The sequence below is a fragment of the Amblyomma americanum genome, chromosome 2, assembly GCF_052857255.1.
Source record: "Amblyomma americanum isolate KBUSLIRL-KWMA chromosome 2, ASM5285725v1, whole genome shotgun sequence".
NCBI classification, from domain to species: domain Eukaryota; kingdom Metazoa; phylum Arthropoda; class Arachnida; order Ixodida; family Ixodidae; genus Amblyomma; species Amblyomma americanum.
In genome coordinates, this window is record NC_135498.1 from 234104393 (window position 1) to 234132364 (window position 27972).

General features: G+C 48.7%; 1 protein-coding gene across 2 annotated transcripts in view; it reads right to left on the reverse strand.

Moving 5' to 3' along the window:
- Nucleotides 1-27972, reverse strand: part of LOC144122213 (uncharacterized) — a 565435-nt gene that overhangs the window by 204070 nt on the left and 333393 nt on the right. For both annotated transcript variants that reach the window (XM_077655798.1, XM_077655797.1), the window contains exons 2-3: nucleotides 21756-22067; nucleotides 16590-17053 (exon numbers count right to left, since the gene is read on the reverse strand). In XM_077655798.1, coding sequence (XP_077511924.1) covers nucleotides 16590-17053; nucleotides 21756-22067 — 776 coding nt within the window. The remainder of the gene's footprint in view (nucleotides 1-16589; nucleotides 17054-21755; nucleotides 22068-27972) is intronic.

The following is a 27972-nucleotide window of genomic DNA, read 5'->3' on the forward strand; positions in this document are numbered from 1 at the left end:
GAGCCCCTGACCCAACTGACGAAGGCAGACGTGCCGTTTAAATGGGAAGCGCCGCAAGCAGAAGCCTTCAAAGAACTTCAGCGTCGTTTACAGTCCCCACCGATCCTTGCGCATTTTGATGAAAACGCCGATACTGAAGTTCATACCGACGCAAGCAGCGTGGGACTAGGCGCCGTTCTCGTTCAAAAAAGCGACGGGCTGGAGAAGGTCATCGCATACGCTAGCCGTTCACTTTCTAAGGCCGAGGCTAACTATTCGACCACTGAGAAGGAGTGCCTTGCCATCATCTGGGCTACGTCGAAATTCCGCCCCTACCTCTACGGACGGCCGTTCAAGGTGGTCAGCGACCACCACGCGCTCTGCTGGCTTGCCAATTTGAAAGATCCATCTGGCCGACTCGCTCGATGGAGTCTGCGTCTCCAGGAGTTTGACGTCACCGTCGTTTACAAGTCCGGACGCAAGCACACTGACGCCGATTGCCTCTCACGAGCCCCTGTAGATGCACCGCCGCTGGACGACGATGAGGACGCCTTCCTGGGACCCATCAGCGCAAGCTCTTTTGCTCAGCAGCAACGCTCGGACCCCAACCTAAAAGGCCTCATCGAGTACCTGGAAGGCAAGGTTTCTTCACCCCCCGCTTCATTCAAGCGAGGACTGTCTTCTTTCTGTGTGCAGAATGAGGTCCTTGTGAAGAAGAACTTTACAGCGAACAAAACAGCCTACCTCCTTGTTGTACCTACTTGTCTCCGCGAAGAAGTTCTACAGGCTTCACACGACGAGCCGACAGCTGGACATCTCGGGTTTACTCGCACCCTCCGCCGCATTCAAGACAAGTATTACTGGCCCCGACTGTCTGCCGATGTCGCACACTATGTGAAAACATGCCGAGATTGTCAGCGACGAAAGACTCCTCCCACACGACCAGCCGGATTTCTGAACCCCATTGAACCTCCCTCAAGACCCTTTCAGCAGATTGGCATGGACTTGCTTGGCCCTTTTCCAACGTCAACATCTGGAAATAAGTGGATCATCATAGCGACCGACTACCTGACCCGCTACGCCGAGGCGAAAGCCCTACCGAACGGAACAGCAGCAGAAGTGGCCAAATTTTTCGTCGAGTGCATTCTTCTTCGACACGGCGCCCCCGATGTGCTCATCACGGACAGAGGAACAGCATTTACGGCGGAACTCACGCAAGCCATCCTGCGCTACAGCCAAACCAGCCACCGGAGGACAACTGCATACCATCCGCAGACCAACGGACTGACCGAGCGCCTGAACAAAACCATCGCCGATATGCTCGCTATGTATGTCGATGCCGAACATAAAACCTGGGATGTCATCCTGCCTTACGTCGTCTTCGCCTACAACACCGCAGTGCAGGAGACCACCCAGATGACGCCTTTTAGGCTCGTCCATGGCAGGGATGCCACGACCACGCTAGACGCCATGCTGCCCAACGTTACAGAAGAAGAGAACGTCGACGTTGCCGCCTACCTTCAACGCGCAGAAGAAGCTCGAAGGCTTGCCCGATTACGGATCAAAGATCAGCAGCGGTCCGACGCCAGACGCTACAACCTACGAAGACGCAACGCGGAATACAAGCCAGGAGACCAAGTCTGGGTGTGGACGCCCATTCGCCGCCGTGGATTGAGTGAAAAGCTTTTGCGCCGCTATTTCGGCCCGTACAAGGTTCTTCGTCGGCTGGGTGAACTGGATTATGAAGTCATCCCTGACGCAATGACTGCATCCCAGCGACGCCGCGTACGACCAGAAGTTGTCCATGTAGTCCGTCTGAAGCCGTATTATGCGCGCTAAAGGCCGCTGCATTTCCATGCTCTATTTTCGCAAGATCCGTTTTTTTCCCTTACTAGTCGCATTATTTGTTTTAATGCATCGGGTCGATGCTTCTTTGAGAGGGGAGTAATGCCGCGAATATTTGCAGTGTTTATTCGTTTTTCAAATCTGCCGCGACACCACCTTATCGCTTTGTTTGCGACGCAAGACGCGACTAGATTTATCTCGATTGATCGCAGCCAGGCAAAGCTGATTCTACGTTGTTCCGGAATGTTCTAGTAACTTTGCGCCCTTTATCTCGAATGTTCGCTATCAGCTTTAAATTGAGCACGGCCGACAGCGGCGGGCATTCTGTTCGACGACCGCCGAGCACGCTTGTCGCTTCGCCGCCGCCGAGTGATTCAGTCCATTTTGGGTGCAAGTCAGCCCAATAAACAGTTCTTTTAGAAGATCCTTTCGTCCGTCTTCATCGCTGCTTCGACTGCCGTCACCACTACGTGACAGTATAGTTCTCGTTTTTTTTTTGCTTGCGTACGTGCGCAACACTTTGCTTTTGTTGAACTGCGGAGTGCATTAGCATATTATCACATGGTTGGCGAGTGTCATCCCTCTGCCTACACTGACATCATTAGCGTGCTCTCTTAATCTGTCATTTAAGCAGCGGCCAGTCTGGCCAGTGCTGCGCACGTACGCAAGCAAAAAAACGAGAACTATACGAAGCTTCGTCATCCACACGAGAGGTGACAATTGCTTGAGCGTGCCGTCTCTTCGCTTATCGAGAAAAGAGATAGCCTTTTAGATACTGACCTGCAATAGTATGAACCTTATATCATGGTATTCTTTTAGTTTTTTATGTGTACTTCCTGTATTTATTGCGCTCTCGCATGAAATACACTCAGTTGTAAGTTCGGTATACTGTGTGTGTTGCTTCTCTCTATATTGTCCCGTTTTTCGCGCCGTTTTCAGTCTTGAATCATTAACCAACTGGCCCAACAATCTTCCCTGTTGCAGTTAACATCTTCTTCACTTCGCGACTGTGTACCGTAGCACTACCCCCCTCCCCCATCCTCCGCCCCGCGGGAGAAGGCACACTCCCGGGGCGGCCAAGGGGGGTGGGTGCGAGTGGTTGGGTTTAAGACGGGCGACGTGCACAAGCTGTGTGGAGGGGGCCATGGAAGGAGAGTGGGTGTGCAGCGGCGTGAGTTCATAGGTAACATCGCTCAGTTGCCTCAAGACGCGGTAAGGACCGACATAACGAGGCAGGAGCTTCTCACACAGTCCCACACGGCGTGCAGGGAGCTAGAGGAGTACAAGGGAGCCAGAAGGGTAGTGGACGTCACGATGATTAAGGTCGTAACGACGTCCGCCTTCCGAGCATGTCAGCGACATCCTCCTGCGAAGACCTGCTAACACTTCAACCGCCGTACCATCCTGCCAATTTAACCCGAAATGTACGGAGAGAGCTCAAGGCTGTGACTCCCGTCGCCTTCGCCCCCCAGCCGCCCGACGCTACGATTGCTCTGATCCAGGCCGTTGTTCGCCAGGAGTTCGCGAACGTGAGTCTCAATTCTGGCCTGCCCTCTGCGTCGCCCTGTACACCAGCCATCGCTCTGTTGGTTGTTGCTGCTTAACCGACTCCGGCCAACCCGACGCCTTACAGCTACCGGAATCCTGCGGACTGGCGAACCTCAGACGACCGGCCTACCTTCTTCACCTGCTCGCGTGTCGCCCACATTTCCGGCCACTGCCGCGGCCGTTGGTTTTCCCCACCTCACCCTAGCTATAATTATGATCGTCGTATGGAATACGTACCTAGCTGAAACTATGACCGTCGTGCCGACAACGGACGTCGTTCCGATCACGGTCTTGCCGACTACGGACCGCGCCAGATGTCTTACCGTCCTGAGTTTTCACAGGCCAACGATACTCCGACCGCGCAGGTACAGCCGCTCGCCTTCACCTCAGGTCCGTCGCTGCCGTTCGCCGCAACTTAAACGCCCATCCTTAAACGCCCGCCTTTGCCTGGTTCTTATTCGGAAAACTAACCAATGCAGCTCCCGGAGGTGACGCTGCATTGACGACCCGGCCCGAAAATCCTCTCCTGACCCCCGCTCTTCGTTGTAACCTTCTCAATATTTACGTGGACGGTGCAGCAGTTATGGCTCTGACTGACACAGGCGCTCAAATTTCTGTCTTTGCTTCTACTTTCGCCGTCGTCTGAAGAAGGTTGTGACACCCGCCGTTTCCTCGGCCGTTCGTGTCGCCAACGGCAGTGCTGCTGCCGTCATTGCAATGTGCACTGCACGTGTTTGCATTGCCGGTCGTGCTACAGCCGTCCTGTTCACTGTGCTCGACCACTGCTCCCACGATGTGATCCTCGGCATCGACTTTTTAACGACCCACGCTGCGCTAATTGATTGCTCCAGTGGCCTTCGATTGGACCTGCTGCTCTGCTCTGAAAGCACCGATTCCCAGCCGCCCCGCTTACGTGCCACAGAACTTACTCGCCTGCCGCGGGATGCTGCAGTCTATGTTCCAATGTCCCCGGTTCCCGCCATTCCTGATGGTGCTTACGTCACTTGCCTGATCAAGGACGTTGTCCTTCAGCGAAACGTCATCCTTCCACACACGGTCCTGACCGTCATCGGTAACCGCACCTACCTTCCGATCCTCAACTTCAGCCTCTCTACTCAAGTTTTATCCTGTAGCATCGCACTCGCTGAACTAGTTCCTGAGGCCGAAGGCACAGTTTCTGCTCTAGCATCTGGGCCTCAGTCTGGTCTCCCTAATCCCCGCTCGGGCGCTTCACGTCCGGATCTTATTCCTGCAATGATCGCGGCGGATTTGCCACCTTACCACGCCAGTGCGCTCTCTACCCTGTCAGTGTCCTATAGCGACATCTTCGTTTTTGCGAATCGTCCTCTCGTCCAAACTACTGTTGCGACCCATCACATAAATACGGGCAATACCAGCCCCATACACAGACGGCCCTATCGTGTCTCCCTTCCTGAGCGCCATGTAATTCAGACGGAGGTGGACAAGATGCTGGCGAACATTATGGAGCCTTCTAGCAGTCCATGGGCTTAACCTGTGGTGTTGGTGAAAAAGAAAGATGGCAATTGGCGCTGCTGTGTCGACTATCGCCATCGTAATCAAGTAACAAAGAAAGACGTCTGTCCTCTTCCGAGAATTTATGACGCCCTCGACTGCCTACACGGTGATAGCTATTTTTCTTCTAATGATCTCCGTTCAGGGTACACGCAAATTGGTGTTGACGAACGGGTTGTTAGAAGACAGCTTTTGTCACTGCCGATGGCCTGTACCAATTCAAAGTCATGCCTTTCGGCCTCTGCGACGCTTTTGCCCCCTTCGAGCGTATGATGGACTCGCTCCTGCGTGGATTCAAACGGACGACGTGCTTGTGCTACCTAGATGACGCTGCCGTTTTCTCCCCAACTTTCGAATGCCACCTACACCGTCTTTATACTGTTCTTGCCGTCTTCCGCCGCGCCGGTCTCCAACTCAACTCCAAGAAGTGCAGCTTCGGCCAGCGTCAAATTAAGCTTGGCAATCCCGACCCTGACAAAGTTCGTGCCGTTCGAGCTTGGCCAGCGTCAAATTAAGCTTGGCAAGCCCGACCCTGACAAAGTTCGTGCCGTTCGCGAGTTCCCCACCCCCCGTTCTTCGAGCGATGAACGCAGACTCCTCGGGCTCTGCTCGTATTTCCGTCAGTTTATCCCGAGCTTCGCAGACACGGCTCATCCCCTTACCTCCATCCTGAAAAAAGATGTGCCTTTATCTTGGGCCCTTGACCAAGCTCGCGCCTTCATCGCACTTGTTGCGGCCCTCACTGCTCCCCCTGTGCTGGCCCATTTCAACCCTTCTGCGACTACGGTACTTTGCACCGACGTCACTGGCTATGGTATTGGGGCCCTCCTGGATGGATGGATACGGCTGAACCCTTTACATCGGGCGGTGGCTCAAGCCACCTAGCCATGTCTTGTGAAATTTTACTCCTGTCTTGCTTTTAGCCACCAATCAGATAACCTTCGCTTGGTTACTTCTAACCTCTTAAAATCCACTTTCCCTTCACTATCCCTAAACCCCAATGCCTTGGGTAAGTCAGCCCCGCTGCCTTCCACTGTAGGGTGAAGCCCTTTACAGAAAAGTATCAAGTGTTCAGCCGTTTCCTCCTCCTCTCCGCACGCAATGCACAAAGTGTCTATCTCCTGGTACCTGACTCTATACTTCTTAGTCCGCAAAACTCCAGTCCTGGCCTCAAACAACAAAGAACTTCCCCTACAATTATCATAGATATTTTCTTTGACAATTTCCTGTTTAAAGGTCCGGTATGTTTCTAGTGCCGATTTCGTCAGCATCCCTGTTTTCCACAAAGCTCTCTCTGTTCCTTTAACCTTTTTCTTAACCGATAATTGCTGATTTGCCCCCTTACTGCTGTCCAGATATTTGCTTGTCAATTTTCTAGTTCGCTTTCTCCATTTCGTGTCAACATTCTTTATATACAGGTATCTGAAAACTTTCCTAGCCCACTGCTTTTCCTCCATCCTTCTCAATCGTTCCTCAAATGCTATCTTACTGCTAGCCTCTCTGCTCTCGAAAGACGCCCATCCCATATCACCCTGTACCCCCTGATTTGGTGTATTGCCATGTGCTCCCAAAGCTAACCTCCCTACTCCCCGTTGCCTAATTTCCAGCCTTGCTTGAACATCTGGCCTCATACACAGGACCGCATTCCCGAAGGTCAGGCTAGGGACCATCACCCCTTTCCATATCCCTCTTACCACCTCATACCTATTGTAATTCCACAGTGCCCTATTTTTCATGACAGCTGCATTCCTACTAGCTTTATTCATTACACATTTTTCATGCTCTGTCAGATACTCAACACTGTTATTTATCCACACCCCAAGATACTTGTACTCATTCACTACCTTTAGCACGAACTCCTGTATTCTATGCTCGCCGCCCTCTTCATTAAATGTCATGACTGCAGATTTTTCCTTACTATACTTGAAGCCTAATCTATCTCCCTCTGTACTGCATATGTCTAACAACTTCTGCAGGTCTTCCTTGTTGTCAGCCATTATCACTATATCGTCCGCATATATTAGTCCCGGTAATGTCTGTTTAATCAATTCCCCTTGCTTGAAAAAAGATAGGTTGAAACCTAGTCCGCTCCCCTCTAGCTTGGCCTCCAAACCTTGGCCTCCTTCCCCAGCGCCAGCACGACTCCTATCGTGTGACTGCCTAAGCCAGCTGCCTGCCATCTCTCTCTGAACGTAAATATGACATCAATGTACGTTAACAAAAATTTCGCCCTTATTTGTTTGGGCGGCCGCTCTGCGTAGTTACGGACCACCATGCCTTGTGTTAGCTCTCATCTCATAAAGACCCCAAAGGCTTACTGGGTCGCTGGGCCTCGCGCTTGCAGGAATACACATTTACTGTTGTTTACATGTCCGGCCAGTTGCACCAAGGCGCTGACTGTTTGTCCCGCCTTCCTGTTTTTATTCGAAGCGATGTTTTTGCCTCAGGGCTTAAAAACTATGAAGTGAGAGATGAGTAAGATGCTTAAATAAATGCAAAAAGGGGGGCTGATTTGATGACATCAAGAAGTGGACGATGATATGGACCCAGTGTCCAGGTAATACAGCAATCCGAATTGTCCAGTGAGAGTCCCACTGCCGCCAGGTGCCGAATTTTCGTCGGCTTCAGCGCCGGGCAGTCCCACAACAAGTGGTGGATATCCGCCTCACAGTCTCTGTTCTTGCAAACTGAACACCCGGGGTGGGGATATAAATCTTTGAAATGCGGCCACTTGCGTTTCACAGCTGAAGTTAGGGCAACCCCTACCCGTATCCTCCGAAGCGCAACCTCCTGTGCACGGGTAAGACCACGGGGGAGGGTTACCGCACACGGAGGGATTGGAGCACGTGTGCGGCGCCGGAAGTGTTCCTTTCTTGTTAAAAGGAGGGTGGTGTCATCCACAGTGAGGACTCGAGGCAAATACGAAGTTAGGGTCGAAAGGGGGGTCGCAGAATCTGCGCGGCTTTGTGCGCTCAGGAGGTCACGCGGGACCCGCTCAATACGGATTTGCTGCAGGAGGCGTGCCGCTAGAATATGGATGTCTTGGCAGATTTCTGGGGTGCGACTGACCCGTCGTAGTAGGCGTGTGACGTGAAGGGCGTCGGTGCGAATGACAATGCGGGCAGCATGGGAACGGCGGCCACAGAGCAAAGTGCCTCTTGAACCGCAAGCATCTCCGCACAGAAGGAGGAAGCAGGTTCTGAGAGGCGAAACCTTGACCTTTTGTTGGGGGCAGGCTTGCAAGGACAGTTTAACTTCCGTTGTTGTTTCACAGGCCTGCATGCTTGCGTCAACGTACATAACGATGGAGCCATGCGGCAGATTGGCGTCTTGTTCTGTAATTCGGACGCGAAACGACGACGCCGCGCGGGTAGATGATGGCCGACGTAGATCAGTTGGCTTGTTCTCGCTTAGCTGCGCAAAACGCCAAGGAGGAAGAACTGGCGGGTGCGGCTGTAGAATGGAGTGCGATGAAGAATATGCCTTCAGTGCACGTTCTGTGTGTAGGGCTTGACTTTAGGCGGCGAGCATCGCGTCGTTGCTGCCCCAGCTCATCTAGTGTATTCATCTGCGCATGTTCTTGGAGCGCCACGATCGGGGTAAAGCAGGGAAGGTAAGTGATGAGCCTCATTGCCTCTCGATTAGCAGCTTCTAGACGGTCATATTGAGCCCTCGTCAAATGCTGAAATTGGGCTTGGTAAACGAGGCGCGGTTGCACAACCACCCGCACCAACTGTCGTGCAACATGAGAGCGGGCTCCGCCTGTTTTAGAAGCAATGCGTCTAATCAGGCCCAACGCCTGAATTGCTTGCTTTTTAGACCGAGAAAGCCAAGTATAACCTGTTCCTGACTCGTGTATTGTGAAGCCAAAGATTTTTACGGCCGAACTTTCTTGAATTGCAGCTCCGGATAGATGGAGACGAATTGGTGTTGCAGCCAGTTTGCGGCGCCCCCAGCGGTTGGCGACTGACACGAACGTGGCTTTGCTCACTGAAAGCTGCAGACCAATTGAAGAAGCAAAAGTCGACGTAATATCTATGGCTGATTGTAGGCCTGCTGCTTGAGTCATCAGGTCGTTGTGAGTGCTGCACACCATTATATCATCAGCATACAATAAGAACTTAATCTCAGAGACATCATGTAAGCGCCAAGCAAGGAGGATAAAAGCAATATTAAATAATGTTGGCGATAGCACCGATCCCTGGGGAACGCCGCGAAGAGGCACAAATGATCCAACGGCCTCACTACCTAGGCGTATGGCAAAGTGTCGGCCTTCAAGGAAGGATTTAACAAAATTGCGCACTTTAACAGGGAAATGCAGCATGTCAAGCTATTCCAGGATGGCAGCGTGACTGATACTATCGTACGCCTTTTCAACGTCCATGGCCAGTACAGCACGTACATTGTGGCCGCAAGTTAAGGCCAGAACTGCTGACGCCAAGACAGCCAGTCCATGTTCTGTACCTATGGACGTGCGAAAGCCAATTTGGGCGGCATGGTAGAAACCATAGTGCTGAAGCCACCACGACAGTCGTGTGGCAAGCATTTTTTCGGTAAGCTTGCATAATGTTCGTGTAAGCGATATAGGCCGGAAATTTTCGAGGTCTGTCGGCGGCTTACCCGGCTTTGGTATGGGGATCACAACAGCCGATTTCCAGGTTTCTGGTACTACGTCTTCTATCAATACCTTCTTAATGGTGGCGAGGAGTTGAGGCCGTACAGCGGAACTTAAGTTATTGTAAACCTCGTACGGAATGGAGTCCGGACCGGGCGCAGTCTTCCGACTGGCCCCGTCTATTGCTGCAAGCAACTTGGGCATTAGAAATGGGCTTTAAATTCCCTCGGCGTAGGCTGTAGATGGGAGCTTATCAACATATGCTGGAACGGCAGACAAGGGGGCTCCTATGACCCTTTGAGGCAACACATCATTTTTTGGGAACAACTTCCGCGCTGCCTCTCTGGCGAAATCATCCAGAGCTATGTTAGCTACGAAGCATGCTGTGGCCGCTGCGTCAGGACGAGGTGCACCATGTTCCATTGCACGGAACGTTCGCCAGAGAGCAGCATTATATGACTTTGTCAAGAACTGCTCACACCACGCATGCCACTGCCGTCGCGAGAGATTGCGTTCATATCTGCGAGCCTTGGCAGTAAGGTAATTCAGCCTTGTCCGTGCTTGCGCAGAAGTCGAGTCTCGGGAAGCTGCCATCTCCGCTTGTCGGCGAGCAGCCCACAGGTTAAGCAGACCCACATCCGGCACCGGGCGATTCAAGTCCGTCCAGGTGACAGCAGTAGCTATTCAGCGCAGTTTGTATGCAGTCCACAAGTAGTGTAGATGATTGCAGAGAGAGATGTTCGACGGTGGTGCGAAACGTCTCCCAAATTACCACAGAACACCTACGGTGTAATCGGCGGGCCCTTGACGGATGGAGATCGATGATGATAGGATGGTGGCCACTACCCCAGCCGTCTGGCTCCAGGTGCCACGATGGAGTCCCGGGTCCTGACCCCCACGTAAGGTCCGGAGCATATGTCGGACTGCGAGCATGGCGCACAGTCCGCGTTGCTGAATCTGGATGGTTGAGTAAAACAAACAGCGCATCCGCGAATGCGTCCCTCATACGCCTACCCCGTGGGCTTGAAGTGGGGTACCCCCAGTCCGGATGAGGGGCATTAAAGTCACCACCGACTAAAACAGGCCACCCTGAGTGCTGTCGTCGTAGATTTGATAACCACCCCAGATTAATGCAGGAAGGAGCTCCGCCGGCGGGTCTTACATAGTATGACACGACCACAACAGCTGTCTTGGGAAGCGTCACAGCCACTGCGACTACCTCTTGATATGAGGTGCACCAGTTTTCTAGAGAGAGGCGAACTTGAGGAACACGCGCATCAACGTACACCGCCGCCTTTCCCGGAGGGGCAACAGTGTGCACACGACGGTCGTTCATTGAAGGAGACATGTATCCATTAAAGCCCAGAATGGATAGCAAGGCATTGGTCTCCAGCAGTAGCAGGGCCCACCCACACCTGGAGCTTGTTCATGCAAAGTCGAGATTTGAGCTCTCCCAGCTTTGTGGAGAGGCCTCTGCAGTTCCATTGGAGCACTCCACAACTACGTGTACTCGCCATTTTCGATTAGGCTTCCAAGCGTCCTAATAGAACTGATGTCAGGTTAGATAACTGGTTTACCATAAATCGGAGGAGGGATGTTGTTGAGTTATCCTGCAGTGCTGCAGAAGACCTGGTAGAGTCGGCGAAAAACGGATGAGGGCTGGACGCAGTCGAAGGCGCTGCAGCATTGATTGGCGTGGAGTGGGATTCCACTGGTTGTCTACGGCGAGCAAGCAGTTCACGGCGTTGCCGTAGCTTAGAGACGTCGGCTAAAAGGCGTGCAATTTGGTCGTCAACTGCTGCCATGTACTCACGCAAAGGTTCCAGTATGCTGTGCTTTTGTGTAGCTTGAAGGCGACGGCGATCCTTGCGCACTTTCACACTGTACGATTGTTGGGCAGGGGCTGCAGGTGGATTGGGTTCAGAAAGCTCCGGCCGGTCCTCTTCATCCCACTGAAGAGCCGTAAACCTGTTGGATGCCTGTATCGGGGCTCTATTTTCATTATGACGCACTTGCTTACGGATCCCACGCCGAACCTTCTGAGTTTCTTTCTGTTTTGTTGGACAAGTTAGTTGGAAAGGTGATCGCGTGGTGGTAAGTCTTGCAAAGTTCACACCTTTAGGACGGTGTGCCTTGTGGCCGAGCCTCATCTTGCGTTGCAAAAGGGCATGATCGGCGCATGTGGCCAGGTTTGAAACAGCTGTAGCAATAGACAGCACTCGGTTTGTAAGGGCGAGGTCGCAGAATACAGCCATAGTAGTAAAGTCGTTCTAGGAGAGTTGGTGGGCCCTGTAGTGTGACGATGCACGAGCACCCCTTTCCCATATACCGCGCTTGGATGACACGGTGGGTTAGACAGTACAGCTCACGCTGTAGGGTCGTCTGGTCTTCGACAATGTCGACGTTGTAAACAACACAGCGTTGTAGGTCCGAACCTTCTACTAGGTACACCTGGACCGGCACCGAAATCTCGCTTGTAATCGATATGCCTTTGAGTGTTTGCAGACACTCGACAGCAGCCAAAGTCGGGAGCCACACAGCGATGGTATTAGATTTCGTTCTAGACGTGAAGCCACGAAAACCTTTGGTCCCAAGACAGGCGTCCAGGTTTGCCTGAAGAATACTGTTCGAAATGTCTGTCAGGCTTTTGGCTGCCAGAGCTTTAATAGCCACTTTATACGATACCGATTCCGATGTCGGTACAGCCACCTGGTTGGCATACGCTGGGCAGGAGCGCTTGCCTTGTGAGCTGCAGTTGGCAGAAGACGAATGCTGTGCAATGTCCCCTGATGGGCGCTTTTGAGAACAGCGGGAAGCCGGTGGCACGGATGGAGGCGCTAAAGACAGGTCCATTGGAGAGCTCTCCTCCTCCCGCTGCACAGTTGAAGCCCCATCCAGCAGCGGAAGCTCGACAGCCATTGCCGAGTTCCGCCCAGAGAGCAGATCGCTCACGGGCTGAGGTGCATTTGAAGAAGGCGGGATGTGCGCTGCCGCTGATGGACCGGGAGCAGGGACCAACGCCGGCGAAGCCACCTCTTCCTGTCGATCCTCCTTATTCCGACAAACATGATACCGACGATTGTGTTTTGTCCATGTCGGACTTTCAACACATCGGCGACGAGCAGCGCCGTGATCCTTCTCTGCGCCCTATAATCGACCGCCTCCGAAGCGTCCCTTACGATCTTGCTCTGAGCCTGTTCGTGCTGCATCACGATATTCTTTACCGTCGCAATATGCACCCTGATCGCGCCGACCTCTTGCTCGTCGTCCCGAGGCACCTCCGTTCCACAGTCCTCACCCACCTTCATGATGCACCTACTGCAAGGCACCTCGGCGTGTCCCTCACGTACGACAACGTGCGCCGGCGGTTCTTCTGGCCTGGCCTTTACCGCTCCGTCCGCGGTTACGTTGCTGCCTGCGATGAATGTAAGCGCTGGAAAACGCACGCCTTCCCGCCTAGTGGCCCGCTTCAGCCCATCGACATTCCGACTGAGCCATTTTTCAATGTTGGTCTCGATCTTCTCGGTCCTTTTCCCACACCAACTTCCGGGAACAAGTGGATTGTCATTGCGACCGACTACTCTACCCGGTACGCTATCACGCGCGCTATCCCGACCAGCTGTGCCCCCAATGTCGCCGACTTTCTCCTCCATGACGTCGTCTTGCTTCATGGCGCTCCTCATCATTTGCTTACAGATCGAGGCCCCTGCTTTCTTTCTAGTTTTCCACGACCTTTTCCGCTCCTGCTCCATCCGTCACAAGTTAACCACGGCTTACCATCCCCAAACAAACAGCCTTACTGAGCGCCTTAAGCGCACCCTCACGGACATGCTGTAAATGTATGTCTCCGACTACCATCGTGACTGGGACGTCAGTTTACCCTTTGTGACGTTCGCCTATAATTCCATTGCCATCTGTCATATAGTCCTGACTTCACCAGCTTGCCGTCACGTAACAATATTTGCTCGCTTTTCAAAGAATAAAGTCGGAAGAAGTTAGCGCTTGTCTTACGTCATTTTTGCGCTTTGTGTGGTTTTCGGCACTACTGCTTTCCACGAGTACAATGAACCATCTAGCCCAAATAGAAGTTATTCTAAACTATAAGTGCTTCACTAGAATGGAGTACTGGTACAGTCCGAAAGAATCATAAAACCTCAGTAGCCAGATGTCCGAAAAAGCAGCAATGTCATGACCCCTTTAATATCGAACACTTCCAATAAAGTTTACCCCACACTGAAGACACAAGACGCTTCTACAAGCAAGATGAAATTATCACCACCTGTTAAAGAACGAATATTCAAAACCGATACCAAAAGTTAATTAAAGGGACTCCTAAACTTCGCCACAGAGATCGACATCCTCTTATTGTACAACCTGCAGCCACATGCCTTCATTTCCGAAAGCAGGCCTTTCTTTTAAATTACAATGCTTTCTCTCTGCTTTCCCTTCCAATCTTACTGGTGCTAACGCACTTAAAAACAGGCAACGAGAGCACAATCTGTTTTTGGTGCATAGCGCAACTGCGTATATCATCTCGCTTGAAGTTGAGGTAGTTGTTAGCTACTGCCACCACACTCGTTGCGTTGTACTGCCAGTAAGTACTCTGACGTAAGAACACTTTAGATCCGTAATAAGTTCAGCTGGACGATTTGTGCAAATCCTGTGCTCTGGCCGCAGAAAGCTCCGTAATCACGATAACTAACAAAAAGTACCAGGGGCACTCATGCCTCATTACGCGCTACGAATGCGAAAGCATTGTGGACTACTGCTGTTCCCATGGATGCGTTTTTAGTAAATTATGTCTGCGGCGCTCTGTGTGCTTGTGTAACTAAGCGTTCGACACCAAACCGCACACCATTAGGAGATCCATGCCCATGAGGAACGAATCAACCGTAAGGGTGGCGTTACTGGTTGCATGTATGACTCATGACTCCCAAGGCAACTGAGCCTAAGTAAACTTTATTGGTGCGTTTATGCGATGGCTTTCTCGAGGGCTAGGGGTAGTTTTGAGAATTTGAAGTCCTCTTCAGTGAGGCAATGTTCTTCTTCGTCTGGAGGGTATTGTCCTTCTGAACGGTATTCATTTTCTGGTGGTGGTAGTTCTTGGTAGATGGCCATGACTGCCGCTTTGTGGTCTGTGAAGTAGCACCCCACGTACTTTATGTCCTTGATGGCGTTCTCATTGTGAAGTGCTAAATCGATGCAAATACTCCCTAGTGGTCGTAAAGTACCAATATTGTTCGCAGCGGTTTTGCGGTGGCGTCACAAGTTGAATTCCAAGACTTCCTCGCAACTTTGCCAGAAAAGTTAGGCTTGACTCAGCATTCTGGCTGAAGTCGAATTCCACTATCATTGGTCGGTTTCTGCAATTCAGCAGTATGTTCTGCATCACAAACGTTGCAGCAACCATTTCTGATATGTTTACTGCCAAGTAGGCGCATAGCACTCTGAGGACGGTAGAGAGACGTATTGCACGCAATTCTCCTGGGTCGTAGAGTTCTTTTAATTCAAGTGGTGTCGCATCCACATTGTGCTTGACGTAAATGGCAACTGCCTCTGCCGCGTTCTTGGTGCGCCTGACTGCAACGACGAAGCGGTACCCCGCTAGTTTTCTTGGGTACTCGGGGTCCATCCACGTGTCCGAGAAGCACACAATGTCGGCCTTGTTGAGGTTAACGACGTGCGCAATGTCTTTCTCGTGCCTTGCTCAAGACCTGGCATTGACACAAGCAACGGTCACAGTAGAGGAACTCATAATTTCGTCACACTCGTCCTCTTTCATCACACGTTGGCCTCTTGACGGGGAGCTTGACGCATCTGGAGCTAATCTTTCAACGAAGTCAGTAGCTGTTGACTATTCTGTCTCTGGGCGATCGCTCTCCATGGCAGCATCCGTTCACGACTGAAGCGGCACTCGGAGTACCGATCCTTCGGCGTAGTCGTCTCTTTTTCTGCTCTCCTCTATTTTTGTTACATCGGAACTAAACGTCTATTCTTGTCTGCAGAATTGGACATACTCTACTTTTACATTCATAGATTGGCGAGCCCTCCTAGCACTACCACCGCAGTGGCGCAACGCTTAAGCGATACGCCACTGTACTGGCAGATGGCTGTTAGAAAGCGCTTGTCCTGTGTTTTCGTCCCTTTCCGTATTTTGGTAGCGCTCACCAATACCTTCAAGGTTCCCTTCACACCCAGTGACAGGAATTGTGCGACCCTTTTTGCTCTTACAGACCAACTTCTCGCGCACATTACCCTATAGTTACTACCAGAGCTTCTGACATTGGCTCCTGCTGGGGCGGCGCTCCTCCAAATTTACCCAAGTTGCTATGTGGACAGAAAGCGCGGGCACTTTCTGTGCACGTCACGCATGGGGCAAGTAATGCTTACGCATTAATATTGCAGCCATTCGTGGAAGTGGGGATGCCCTCATGTTCCTACTTGCGTCTTCGCTATAAGCCACCGCCCGCGGTATATATCACCTAAGAACGCAATTTCGATATGTCGTACAGTTTCCATGAGAAGTGCACTTATTATTGTACGATAGCTTTTAGACATGCTGCAAACAAAGTTGAACTTGCACTCACTTCGAGAAATAACTTGTACCCCGATTAATTTCATGATAGAGCCCACTTTGCTGGCGATAGGTACTCAGTACTGCAATCATATCGAAGCATGACAGGTATCTTCATGAGACATATCCTAGTATTAGACATGACAGCAGACCTCTAATCTCTCAATATTTAGCGAGCACACATGGCTCTCTGTGTCAGTGCCGGAAGCGTTTTTGCTTGACCTGCAAGGCACACCACCGTGACATCTATCAAAACAGCCAAGGCATCGAGGCAACACGGCCCGAATTTTTCCGAGAAAATTGAGACCACCGCACTCAATGATACCAAAAGGTAAGCAACAAAAACAGCATGGAAAACGTAATAATCGGTTGCTCTCACTGCCATTGCGCACGCATCGCGGCTGGCTATTTTTACCACCGTGTATACACGGTTGTTGGGAAGCTTCCTTGCTCTAACTGTTTGTGTCATGTACTATGGTGCCAGGAAGCACTGACCTGGAGTCGTTCGAGTCTGGCGTGGCTCTTGACGGCGACCTGGATTGAGACCGGGACTCGTTGTCGTCCTCATCCTTGGGCCGCAGGCATCCTCGTGTTGGTCCCCGCTCGTCCTCTTCGCTGTGGCCGTCCTCTAAGATGAGAGGAAATACGGAAGCTCGGCTGCTGGGTTTGGTCACCGGCTCCAGCATGAGGAGCGAGCGCCTCGAAGAAGGCGCCGACGAAGGCGCTGCCGGACAGAGAACGGTAGCGCCCGTGCCGCCCATGGCGCCCAGGTTGCTGCTGGCGCGCAGAAGCATGCATTTCTCGGAGGCCCTCCGCGGCAGCGCCCGCCGGGCATTAGTCACCACCACTGCTGATGAGGAGGAGCCCAGGCCGTCGGGCGCCGAGAATCGCCGAATGAGCTTGGGTCTACCGGGCGTCCCTTTCGTCGTCGACGCACGGCGTGCTGCCTCGCGGCCCACCTGCAAAAGAGTGGGGCATGTGCGCTGAGTCAACTTCGCCGCAGACCACGCCGTCGAGATGTGATGTGGCGCATGACCTCTCTCTGAGAAGCATATTTCTCCCGGTAGAGAGCTGGTGAATTCATCAGCGACAGGTCAGTGTGACTTCTTTATCTGTTTGATAAGACGAAATGCTTGAAGAATGTGTATGTATGTATATGTACCATGTGTTTCGGGGAAGTCGAGCAGTAAATTTTAAACATAATTTTTCTGAACTACAGATAGCTTACTTGAGGCATATTAATTAATACCAGCGTTGGCACATGACAACACAAAGAGAAGAATCATGGAAAATAGTAAACTGATAACCTAAATCTAACAGTTAATATTTAATTGATAAAGATAGGCACCCCGTAGCAATTAGAGATTTGTAGGCAGCCGTTATTAAATGTCATATCAGTGTGTAAAATTTCTAAAAAGCCATTCGCTTCGCCGCTGTGGTTGAACTAATTTGGGCGATTTCTCGCGCCATTCGAAAACCGCGCGCTTGGAGGAGGCCGCAAAGCGACATCAATAAAATCGCGGCACTCTATCGTACACGTACCGAGCGACAATCTCAGCCCCGCCCACGCTGCAGTGCTCCCCGCTCCTCAGCACTTCGCTTCTACGGTTCTAACCTGAAGACGTCGACAGAGTTCACGGCACTCCCAGTGAAGGTTGTCTAGGCCGGCCTGCACTGCCTCCCTATAGCTTCCTAAAGTGACGTACGACAGCTTTTGTAGCCCAAGCTGCTTTTACTACAGCCAGACAGAAACTTTCCATGTGAAGGTTGCATGTGAAGGTATGAAAATACTGAGTCTATATGATGTCAAGAAAGAGGCAGAATTCATATGCTTTTCTTAGGCTGTCCGCAGGGATTCCATACCCTTTCACAAGAGCTATTACATGATTTCCAACGATATTCGCGTCGTAATAAGGAGTGCATGTGTGTTTCGAATGTTTCATATGCGTTTACTCAGTACATATCGATTCCGCATGGCGCTTGTGGTTGTGATAGTCTAACGTAGTTTCCATCGTCTAAAACACGGAAGTATGGCGATCGTAACATAAAGCGCGCAACGACACAAAAGACAGAGATCTTACATGGTTTCCAACGATGGGGGCACCACCGCTACGTGCAAGGTCACAGAGATGCCTATTGTGCTGGTTTTTCTGCTCTTGACGTTCCCCTGAGAATTCAGCGACGTCCTTTAGGCCGACTCCAACCAGGCTTTCCCTTCAGCGAGCCGGACTGCTGGTTTCCTGATCCCCACACGACGGACAGCAACGAAATCATCCACTCACCTGTTGCTGGCATCAACAGCTTCTTCGACTGGCAACCGAGCGCTACTATCAGCGCGGGTGATCCGCCTAGCCTATATAATCAGCCGTCGCACAGAGGCCGGTTGGGGCACGCCACCGCTACGTGCAGGGTCACAGAGATGCCTATTCTGCTGCAGGTTTTCCTGCTCTTGACGTTCCCCTGGGAATTCAGCAACGTCCTATCAGCCGGTACGATCCCGCGACCGCGCAGCTGCGCACCTCGATATGTCAGCTGTTCTCACAAACACCCGTAGCTACTTACCCAAAAAGGACTCCGTCGAAGCCATCCTTGAAGATAACCTCACTGATATTGCTATTTTTACGGAAACTTGGCTAACCCCTGAAATCTCATCCGAAGAGCTGCTGAATAATGTCTCATTCACTATACACAGGCGTGACAGGGTGGGGCGCAAAGGCGGTGGCATCCTAGTTTTGGTTAATCGAGCCATGCCTTCATTTACTATTCATATTGAAAGTCATCATGATATCTTCAGCGTAAAATTATCCCTTCCTGGAAGCTCTATCATACTCATCGCGTGCTATCGAGCACCTGATTGTGATCTTTCCTTCGTCAATGAACTGCACTCGGTACTTATCGACTTAAACAGCCGCTTTCCCAGAGCAAATTTTATAATTTGTGGCGATTTCAATTACCCAGACATTGTTTGGGATAATTTAACCGCCACTTCTCGTCAATTCGAAGAATTCATTGATCTTGCACTTTTGTTTAACCTCACGCAGACAGTTAACATGCCAACTAGGATCAGCAACACGCTTGACCTGGTTTTTGTTTCGAATCCAGAAATGAACCACTCAATGTCATCTATAAATGGTCTCAGCGATCCCAACCTGATGTTATTGAATGTAGCAGTGCCGAAGCCGCTTCGCTACCCTTGCACTAAACTTATCCGTGATTATAAGAGGGCAAATCTACCTCTTATACCGAACTGGACAACTTCTTCCACACTTTCCAACAGCTTGCTTCTTCAAGAACTGTCAACCAAAATTGGTTATTATTCAAGCGGAAACTTTTGACAATAATTGAAACACATGTCCCAGTCATTTCCATTCGTGGCGATGCAGGTAAGCCATGGTTCAGTGGTACCCTAAAGAGGCTTTCACATAAGAAAAAACGCCTTTTTCGCATTGCTGAGCAATCCAACTCAGCCGTCAGGTGGGAAAAATATTTCACGTGTCTCAAAGACTATGCACGCTTACTGAAGCAGTCCAAAAGGAAGTTCTTCCACGAGGATCTTCTACACATAATGAACAAAAATCCCCAAAAGTTTTGGAATCTTCTTTCCCCAATTAGTCATCATACGCACAACATATCACTTTCTAACTCGGATATTTCACATTTGCTGCCAGACGATCGATCCGATGTAGTGAACTCGCACTTTTCTTCAGTTACCTTTGAGCCGAAAGATAATATTCCCAAATTTCCTGGTACCAGTCTTTCACGGATGCCGCCCATTATAGTCACTGCGGAAGGTATAGAAAAGCTTATCGACAAGCTGAAATTATCAAGTAGCCCCAGTCCTGATAGCATTTCTGCCAAAACACTTAAAGCCACCAAAGTCCCAACCTGCTGTATATTGCAGATAATATTTGCCCAGTCCCTCGCTCAAAGCGCTCTTCCAACAGATTGGAAAATTAGCAAAGTAGTTCCTGTATTTAAAAGTGGCAACCGGTCTGATCCATCAAATTATCGCCCAATATCTTTAACATGCATCGCCTGCAAACTAATGGAATTCATCACTTATTCTAAAGTTGCCGCACACCTTGATAACAACGCATTCTTCTTCGCTAATCAGCACGATTTCCGCTATGGTCTTTCTTGTGAGTCGCAGCTTTTTGAATTCACGACTCGTCTTTATTTAAACCTTGATTCATTTTTTCAGACTGATAATATATTCTTAGACTTTTCTAAGGCTTTTGATCGTGTTCCTCACTTGCGACTCATCTGTAAACTTTCTTCTCTCAGCCTAGACCCATTAATCTTATCATGGATCAAATGCTTCCTCACCGACCGCTTTCAGTTCACCGTCATAGGAGGGCATCCTTCAGCCTCAACCAAGGTTCTTTCTGGCGTTCCACAGAACTGTCCTTGGCCCGCTTCTTTTTCTCAACTATATTAACGACTTTCCTTGTGGCATTTCATCATCAATACGTCTCTTCGCAGATGACTGTGTCCTCGACCGCCGAATTTCATCTCAAACCGACCAGACCACGCTTCAGGATGACTTAATTTTAATAGATGACTGGTGCAATAAGTGGCTGATGCAGCTTAATATCTCAAAATGCAAGTTTATGCAAGTTTCGCGCAAACGCTCTAACATCACCCCCGTGTACTCTTTAAACTCAGTCAATATTTCACAAGTACTAACGTATCGTTACCTCAGTATCCTAATCTCAACCAATCTAAATTGGTCCGAGCATATAATTAAACTGGTCGCGGAGTGCTCCAAAACACTGGGCTTTATTCGAAGAACATTATCGTTGTCGCCCCCGGCCGTCCGTAAACTGGCATATGAAACCTTCGTACGATCCAAACTCGAATACGCATGCGTAATCTGGTGTTCACATCAGACTTATCTCATCAATTCTTTAGAATCTGCGCAGAACCGCGCCGCTCGCTTTATATCTTCAAAATACGACTACAAAAGCAGTATCAGGAGTATAAAATCATCACTGGATCTCCCCTCATTGGTCTTTCGCCGCAAGATATCACGACTATGCCTCTTTCACAAGATATTCTATCATTTAACGCATCTGCGCCAATCTTTTCTTCATCCACCAGCACGTTCATCTCGACGCTTATTCAATAGCATAAGTATACAGCGCCTGCATGGATCAACATCTGCTTCTAATAAGTCATTTCTACCAATCGGAATACAGGAATGGAATGAATTCTACTGTCATGGAAAGTGACTTTGTTAAATTCAAAGACCAGTTACTGTCTTTCTTTGAACATTAAATTTGGCTGTATTTCTTTTCACGCCCATAGTTTGATGTGCTTGAGCCACTCGTTTGTAAATCCCCTTCTCTACTCGATTGATTTTTTTGTGACTGTTTTAATTGTGTTCTCATTTGATGTTACTGATTGTATTCGTTATCCTAATTGCCCTCATTGTATGTTTATATATATGTTTTACAAGATTTGTTCTTTTTTTTTCAACCTCTGACTTTGTTCTTGTATTGTCCTACGTACGTCGCCCCCGCCCCCCCCCCTCCCCCTTATGTAATACCCTGTGAAGAGTCTTTAAGGGATCAATAAATGATGATGATGATGTGTGAGCTACGCTACGTCTGTTTGTATGTGCTTGGAACTTTGCACGTCAATCAGGCGCAGCGCTGTTACCTGCTCCCTGTACACGTGCCTCCCGAGCAGGTCCTTGAACGTCTGGCGCAGAGCTCGGCTGCGTACGCCGTACACGTAAGCGTGCGCGCAGGGGCTCCAGCACAGCAGCGCCGTGGTGGCCGACGCGAGCAGCGCTGGGCCCCGTCGCCCCGTCGAGGCCTCCCACAGGAGCAACGCGAAGTGAGGCGCCGTGAGCAGAGCCAGCGAGGCGAGCAGCTGCGCCGTGGACAGCAGCGCGCTGCGGCCACGGAAGCGAGCCAGGTACCACGGGTTCCTCTGGTGCGTCACCGTCGCCTGCGCCCTCAGGGTCACCTGCGGCACCCAGAACAGAGCTCTGAAGGGGACGACTGGGAAGCGAACCTGGACTCGGAATGCTCATTAGGAGCAAAAAAATACAGAAAATAATAAAGGCCGCATATATTAATGGTGGGCTTTTCATTAGCACGCATTCTATTTCTGGCTAATAATTAACAAGTTTCACTGTTGATTGATTGATTGATTGATTGATTGATTGATACGAACCCCGGAAGCTAGCAAGGTGGAGCACCGTGACGTCTGCATATCCTCCGAAAAACGAGCAGATAACGCCTAAGGCTGCCAGGCACAGCTAACGTGCCTATCAGGTGGCCGCTGTTGGCGCCTCTACAATAAATGTCGGTTGTTACCCTCATGAGAGACTGAGAAGTCAGAAAAGGCGCAGAGGAGGCAAACCAGGTGGCTATCCTTTACCTGCGGAGCTGCATGAAAGCAAGGAAACATGAAGCGAAAGAATTTAGTTTATTGTAGCCGAAAATCTGGAGCCAGAGATGACTCGCATGTCGCATAGCAAGTCTTGCCTTCTACCCCAAGTGCCAAATTCACTGCTGGCCATCAAAATCTGGCAGGGCGAAAATATTTCTGACCCACTCTTATAACGTTGGCCTAGGCATCCTACGTAGCGCCGTAAAGCGCCGAGCCTCAAACACATCTCCTCAAGGAGCTGTAAACTGGCGCTTTGAGGATCAAGCAAACTGGCTCTACAAAAATGGGAAGAACTGTGAGAAGCGCCCATTAAAAGGCAACCTTCCACTCTCCTTTCACATCATTTATTATCAGAGGCGGGCGCGATGCAATTTACATTTCCAGCTAGAGAAGCCGCTAAATGAATGGGATGCAACACATGAAGCTCCGGACAACGGACAGGAAATCGAGGAATGGTCGGCGTGTTGCTTCTTATTTTCACAAGAATAAAAGAGCACACACAGCATTTATAAAATATGCAGGCATGCGATGCAAGTTTCAGTCCTACACATGCGGGCCAAAATGCATTTAGGAATACACTATGACCGCGTACACAAGCTCCGGGGGCCGAAAAGTGGGACAGACGTCTGCTGCGAAAGAAGTTGCAATGTGCAATTCCGTTTTAGACTTAGTATTTGTCAGCCGCTTATTTTCTGTGCGCATATCTTCTGTATTGGAGGGAATATCAGATCACAGACTGGTACTTGTTTCTGTAATATTTTCTTTTTGTGATAAACCGCGCAAAAATTTGCTTAAAGATATAAAAGACTTTTCACGTGCAAATGATGAATCAGTACTTGATTATTTAGACATTGCTTTTGACAGATTTTCGGGTGAAGATGTTTCAGTTTTGTGGGTTACTTTCAAGGAGCACTGTGAATTTTGTCTGTTGAATTTCATTCCAGACAAAAAAAAGCTGTAAAGAAAAAAAATCCGTGGATTAATCGCCACATTATTCATCTCAAACGTAAAGCAAAGCGCCTGAAGCGCTCGAAACGGGTAAACATAGATCTTTTAGCAGAACTTGCAGCTGAACTTTCTTCGAATATTAGATTTGCCAGGAAACGGTACTTCACCGAATGTCTCCCGGAACTCATAAAAAGTAACCCTGCTAAGTTTTGGAATAATATCAGAGAGTCTCATAAGCCGATCGAGCAAATAGTTGCGAATGGATGCGTTGTTAGGTGCCAAATCGGCATTGCAACAGCTTTTAATAATTATTTCCACTCTGTATTCTCAGCTGACGGAAATGGAAATGACGGTTTTCTTTGTGATCCCTTTGAACCTTTAGACATTGTATCTGATGGGGGTGTAATTGAAATGCTACTCCGATTAATGCGAAGTGTTCTTCCGGCCCAGACGGCATCCCTAATGCATTTTTGCGGCGCTATGCTGAGTCATTGTCTCGTTTTTTGTTCAAAATATTTCATGCTTCCTTATTTTCTTGCTCCTTGCCGCCTGATTGGCTGACAGGGAAGGTTATTCCTGTTTACAAAAATGATGATCGACTCTGTGTAAACAACTACCGCCCAATGTCTCTAAAGACATCCTGTTGTAAGCTTATTAAACATATTGCCAATCATATACTTGCAATATTAAACAGTAATGGTGCGTTAAACCCTGCTCAGCACCGCTTTAGGAAAGGATTCTCTACTACTACCCAACTGATAATAGCCATTAATAATTTCAGTGCAGCTTTAGACAAGTCAGGCCAAATTGATGTTTTATTTTTAAGTTTTGCCAAAGCCTTTGACAAGGTGCCACATAACAAACTTCTTTTAAAACTGAAGCTCATTGGTGTACCACCTCCGCTCATTGCTTGGATTGCAGCTTATCTACAACACAGGACGCAGTTTGTGGAGATTGGCGGTAGTTGTTCTCCCCCGCTCCCTGTAACCTCTGGGGTCCCTCAGGGAAGTGTGCTTGGTCCTCTACTTTTCTTAATTTATGTAAATGATCTAGTTTCCGGTATTAACCCAGCTGTTAAGATTGCTCTGTTTGCCGATGATTGCATGATATATACTCCGGTATCTTCCGTTTCTCACCAGGAACATTTAGATAATGCTGTGCTTAGTGTCGTTTCCTGGAGTGAAAAATGGGGTATGGAAATAAATACTCAGAAGACTGTGCTCTTGGGGATAAGAAGGAAGAAAAATTCGTTTTCCTTCAACTATTGCATTAATGGCGTTCCGGTTAAAGAAGTGCCAAGGTATAAGTATCTTGGTATTTTAATAAACTCGCAACTAAAATGGAATGACCATATAGACCGCATTAAATCCTCAGCTTTACGTAAACTTGATTTTCTTCGCCATAAACTTAGGGGCGCACCTAGCAGCTGCAAGCTATTAGCCTATAATACGCTTATAAGACCAAAACTTGAGTATGCCGCCATCGTTTGGGACCCCCATGCAAAAAAAGACAGCAGAATTAGAAAAAATACAGAGACGCGCAGTACGTTTCATATTTAATAGATACACGAGAACTGATTCCCCATCTTCGTTAATGGCAGCAAATTATATTAAACCACTCCACGTCAGACGCAAGATAGCCCGCCTATCCTTCCTTCACCAGCTAATCCATGGAAAACTAGGCATTTCTCCAGTCCCCTATATGCAGTTTTCAGAAACGCGTAGAACTCGTCGTCATCATGATCACACCTTAGCACCATACTTCGCGCATACTAACACTTTTAAATTTTCTTTATTTCCACAAACGATTGACGAATGGAACGCCCTGCCTCTACAGGTGATATCGGCTGTTGATTTTGACAAGGTACTCTGTGAGCTATTTTAAATATATGTACTACATTGCACAATTTTATTGTTCTGTGTTTTACGATGTAACTGTTTTTGTGTTGAGTGAATGTATTTTTCTGCCCTCCCTGCCTGGACTCAAATGAGGGTCTGCAGTATTGTGGAAAAAAAATAAAAATGATAATACCGCTTGACGCCGTGGTTGGTTACCGCGCACTTGACATTTGTTGCCAACCGCTCGGTTCTTGTACTTTTCGCCGTAGCGCACATTGGGAGGAAATGTAGGAGTAAAACTGGATAAAATCTTCTTCAAACTAATCCGCATTCGCTGTCAGATCCGACAACTTAGGCATTAGTGGAAGTTTCCTTGGCGTGATCGCTGAGAATGAAGGGATCCACTGTAGCCAGGATGGTTATCAGTCATCAATCGGCACAATTTTCAAGCTATGCGACATCTGAATTGGGGCTCAGTGGTCAAGTGCTTTTTGCTTCACTTTTTCAAGAATGCTGGCTTTTGTTGATTTTGATAGATTGGCAATACTGTAAACGACCAGGGACTTCTGAAGTCTCCCCAAATTCGTTTTAAAACTAAGAGAGATGTCTGTAAGCGCATTTTCCTCTCGGTTAAATGGCAGCGAACAAACCAGTGGGGTGCTTTTAGCGGAGAGAAAGTGATCATCAGCTTCTACGGTTCCTTTACATCAAGAGGTAAACTGAGCAGCCGATTTCGGCGTTAGCCTTTTTACTTGCCAATGTTACGAATTCGAAACATATGACACTCACTCTTTTATTTCGCTTTCAACCACAGTCTTCTTCCGGTAGAGAATCAACTGGCATTTCGAGCCTAAACAATGGCAATGTATTAGTTACATATGACTATGAGAAGGCCTGCTACTTTAATACTTATTTCCAGTCTGCTTCCTGACTTCATTCCATCATGAACTGCCGGTTACTCACGACGTCGTGTTAGAGCATATGGCCGAACTCGTTGTGACCTAGAGTGGCGTTGCCGAATTGCTTGCCAATATAGATGTTTCCTCGGGAAATGGACCTGATGGCCTACTTTCCTACGTGTTAAGGGCTTCCTCCGATGTGATTGCCTATTTTCTGGTTTTGATATTTGAAAAATCCATAGGTTCTCCAATTTTACCTAAAGAATGGAAAACTCCAAATGTAGTTCCAATTAATAAAAGTGGCCCAAAATATATTGTATCCAATTACAGACCAATTTCGCTCACAAGTGTATGCAGTAAAACGATTGAACACACAGTGTACATCCCTGTATTAAACCATTTAGAAAACAATAGTCTTTCACCGAATCCCAGCATGGTTTTAGATCTGGCCGATCGTGCTCGACACAACTCTTGGAATTAAGTCATAATATTTTTGTTTCATTTGACCTTAGTGTAAAGATTGACTGCATGTTTGTTGACTAAAAAAGCGTTTGATTCGGTTCTCCATGTTTCGTTGTTGCATAAATTATCTTTTCTAGGTCTTCCTCCTTTGCTAATTGACTGGATTCAGTGCTATCTACAGGATCGCAAGCAACGCGTTGTAATTAATGGCTCACAATCTGATTATGTTGCAGTCTCCTCTGGAGTCCCTCAGGTATCGGTTTTGGGGCCCTTGCTGTTTTTGATATATATCAACAATATTGTACACCATCTGTCAAGCAAATTTATATGCGTTCTCGTATTCTCTCTTGCCATGTCCCTGTCATTACCCGCAATTTTCTGTACTGTCTAAAAGACTGCCATAGTGTCTCGGCTGCCCAATCAATATCATGGTTGCGCGTGATTGTGCGGTGACTGTTAGTTTGAAACCAATTTGTTGTGCTTTATGTTCCTGTTGCAGACATGTTGCTATTTACCATTGAATTATCGCATTGTATTATACTGATTATTGTATTGCTAACAAAAGTGTTTGTGATGACATGCTATTCTCGCAAAGACTAGTCCCTTAAAATTGCAACATCGACTGCCTGTCCGAACATTATTATCTTTTTGTTCACATTGTGTAAGTGGGCCGAGGCCTTTGTCAGGTGCGTGGACGCATTTAGCCTCGACCCCCTCTTTGACTGTGTCTAAGGAAACAATAAAAAAAAAGAAAGAAATTACGTCTGTATGCAGGCGATTGCGTCATTTATCACAGCATCAAGTGTTTCTCTGACCATGATTATCTCCAGAGAATTTTGGACAGTATACAGCGCTTGTGCAGATGTCTCTTAACCACGCTAAGTGTCATTTTGTCTCCGTTACACGTAAACACAACCCATCCCTGTTTAATTATACTTAAGACGCTGTACAGCTGTCGCGATTGAGCGAATACAAATATTTGGTGGTTTATTTTTCATCTAAACTAACCTTGAATAAATATGTCGAATACATATCAGCAAGGGCTTGCAAAATGCTAAATTTCATCAAAAATAATTTCAGAAAAGCGCCTGCCAAAATTAGAGAAATAGTTTACTTTACTAACGTAAGATATATTTTGGAGTACGCCTGCATGGTTTGGGACCCCCATACTAAACTTCTTTCCGACATGCTTGAAAGGATACATATTCGTGCGGGTTGATTTGTCTGCAACAATTGTAACTTCACGCCTAGCGCTACATTACTTAGGGATGGGTAGGAATGGGAACTATTAAGCAGGCGCAGAAAAACTTTGCGGTTAGAAATGCTCTA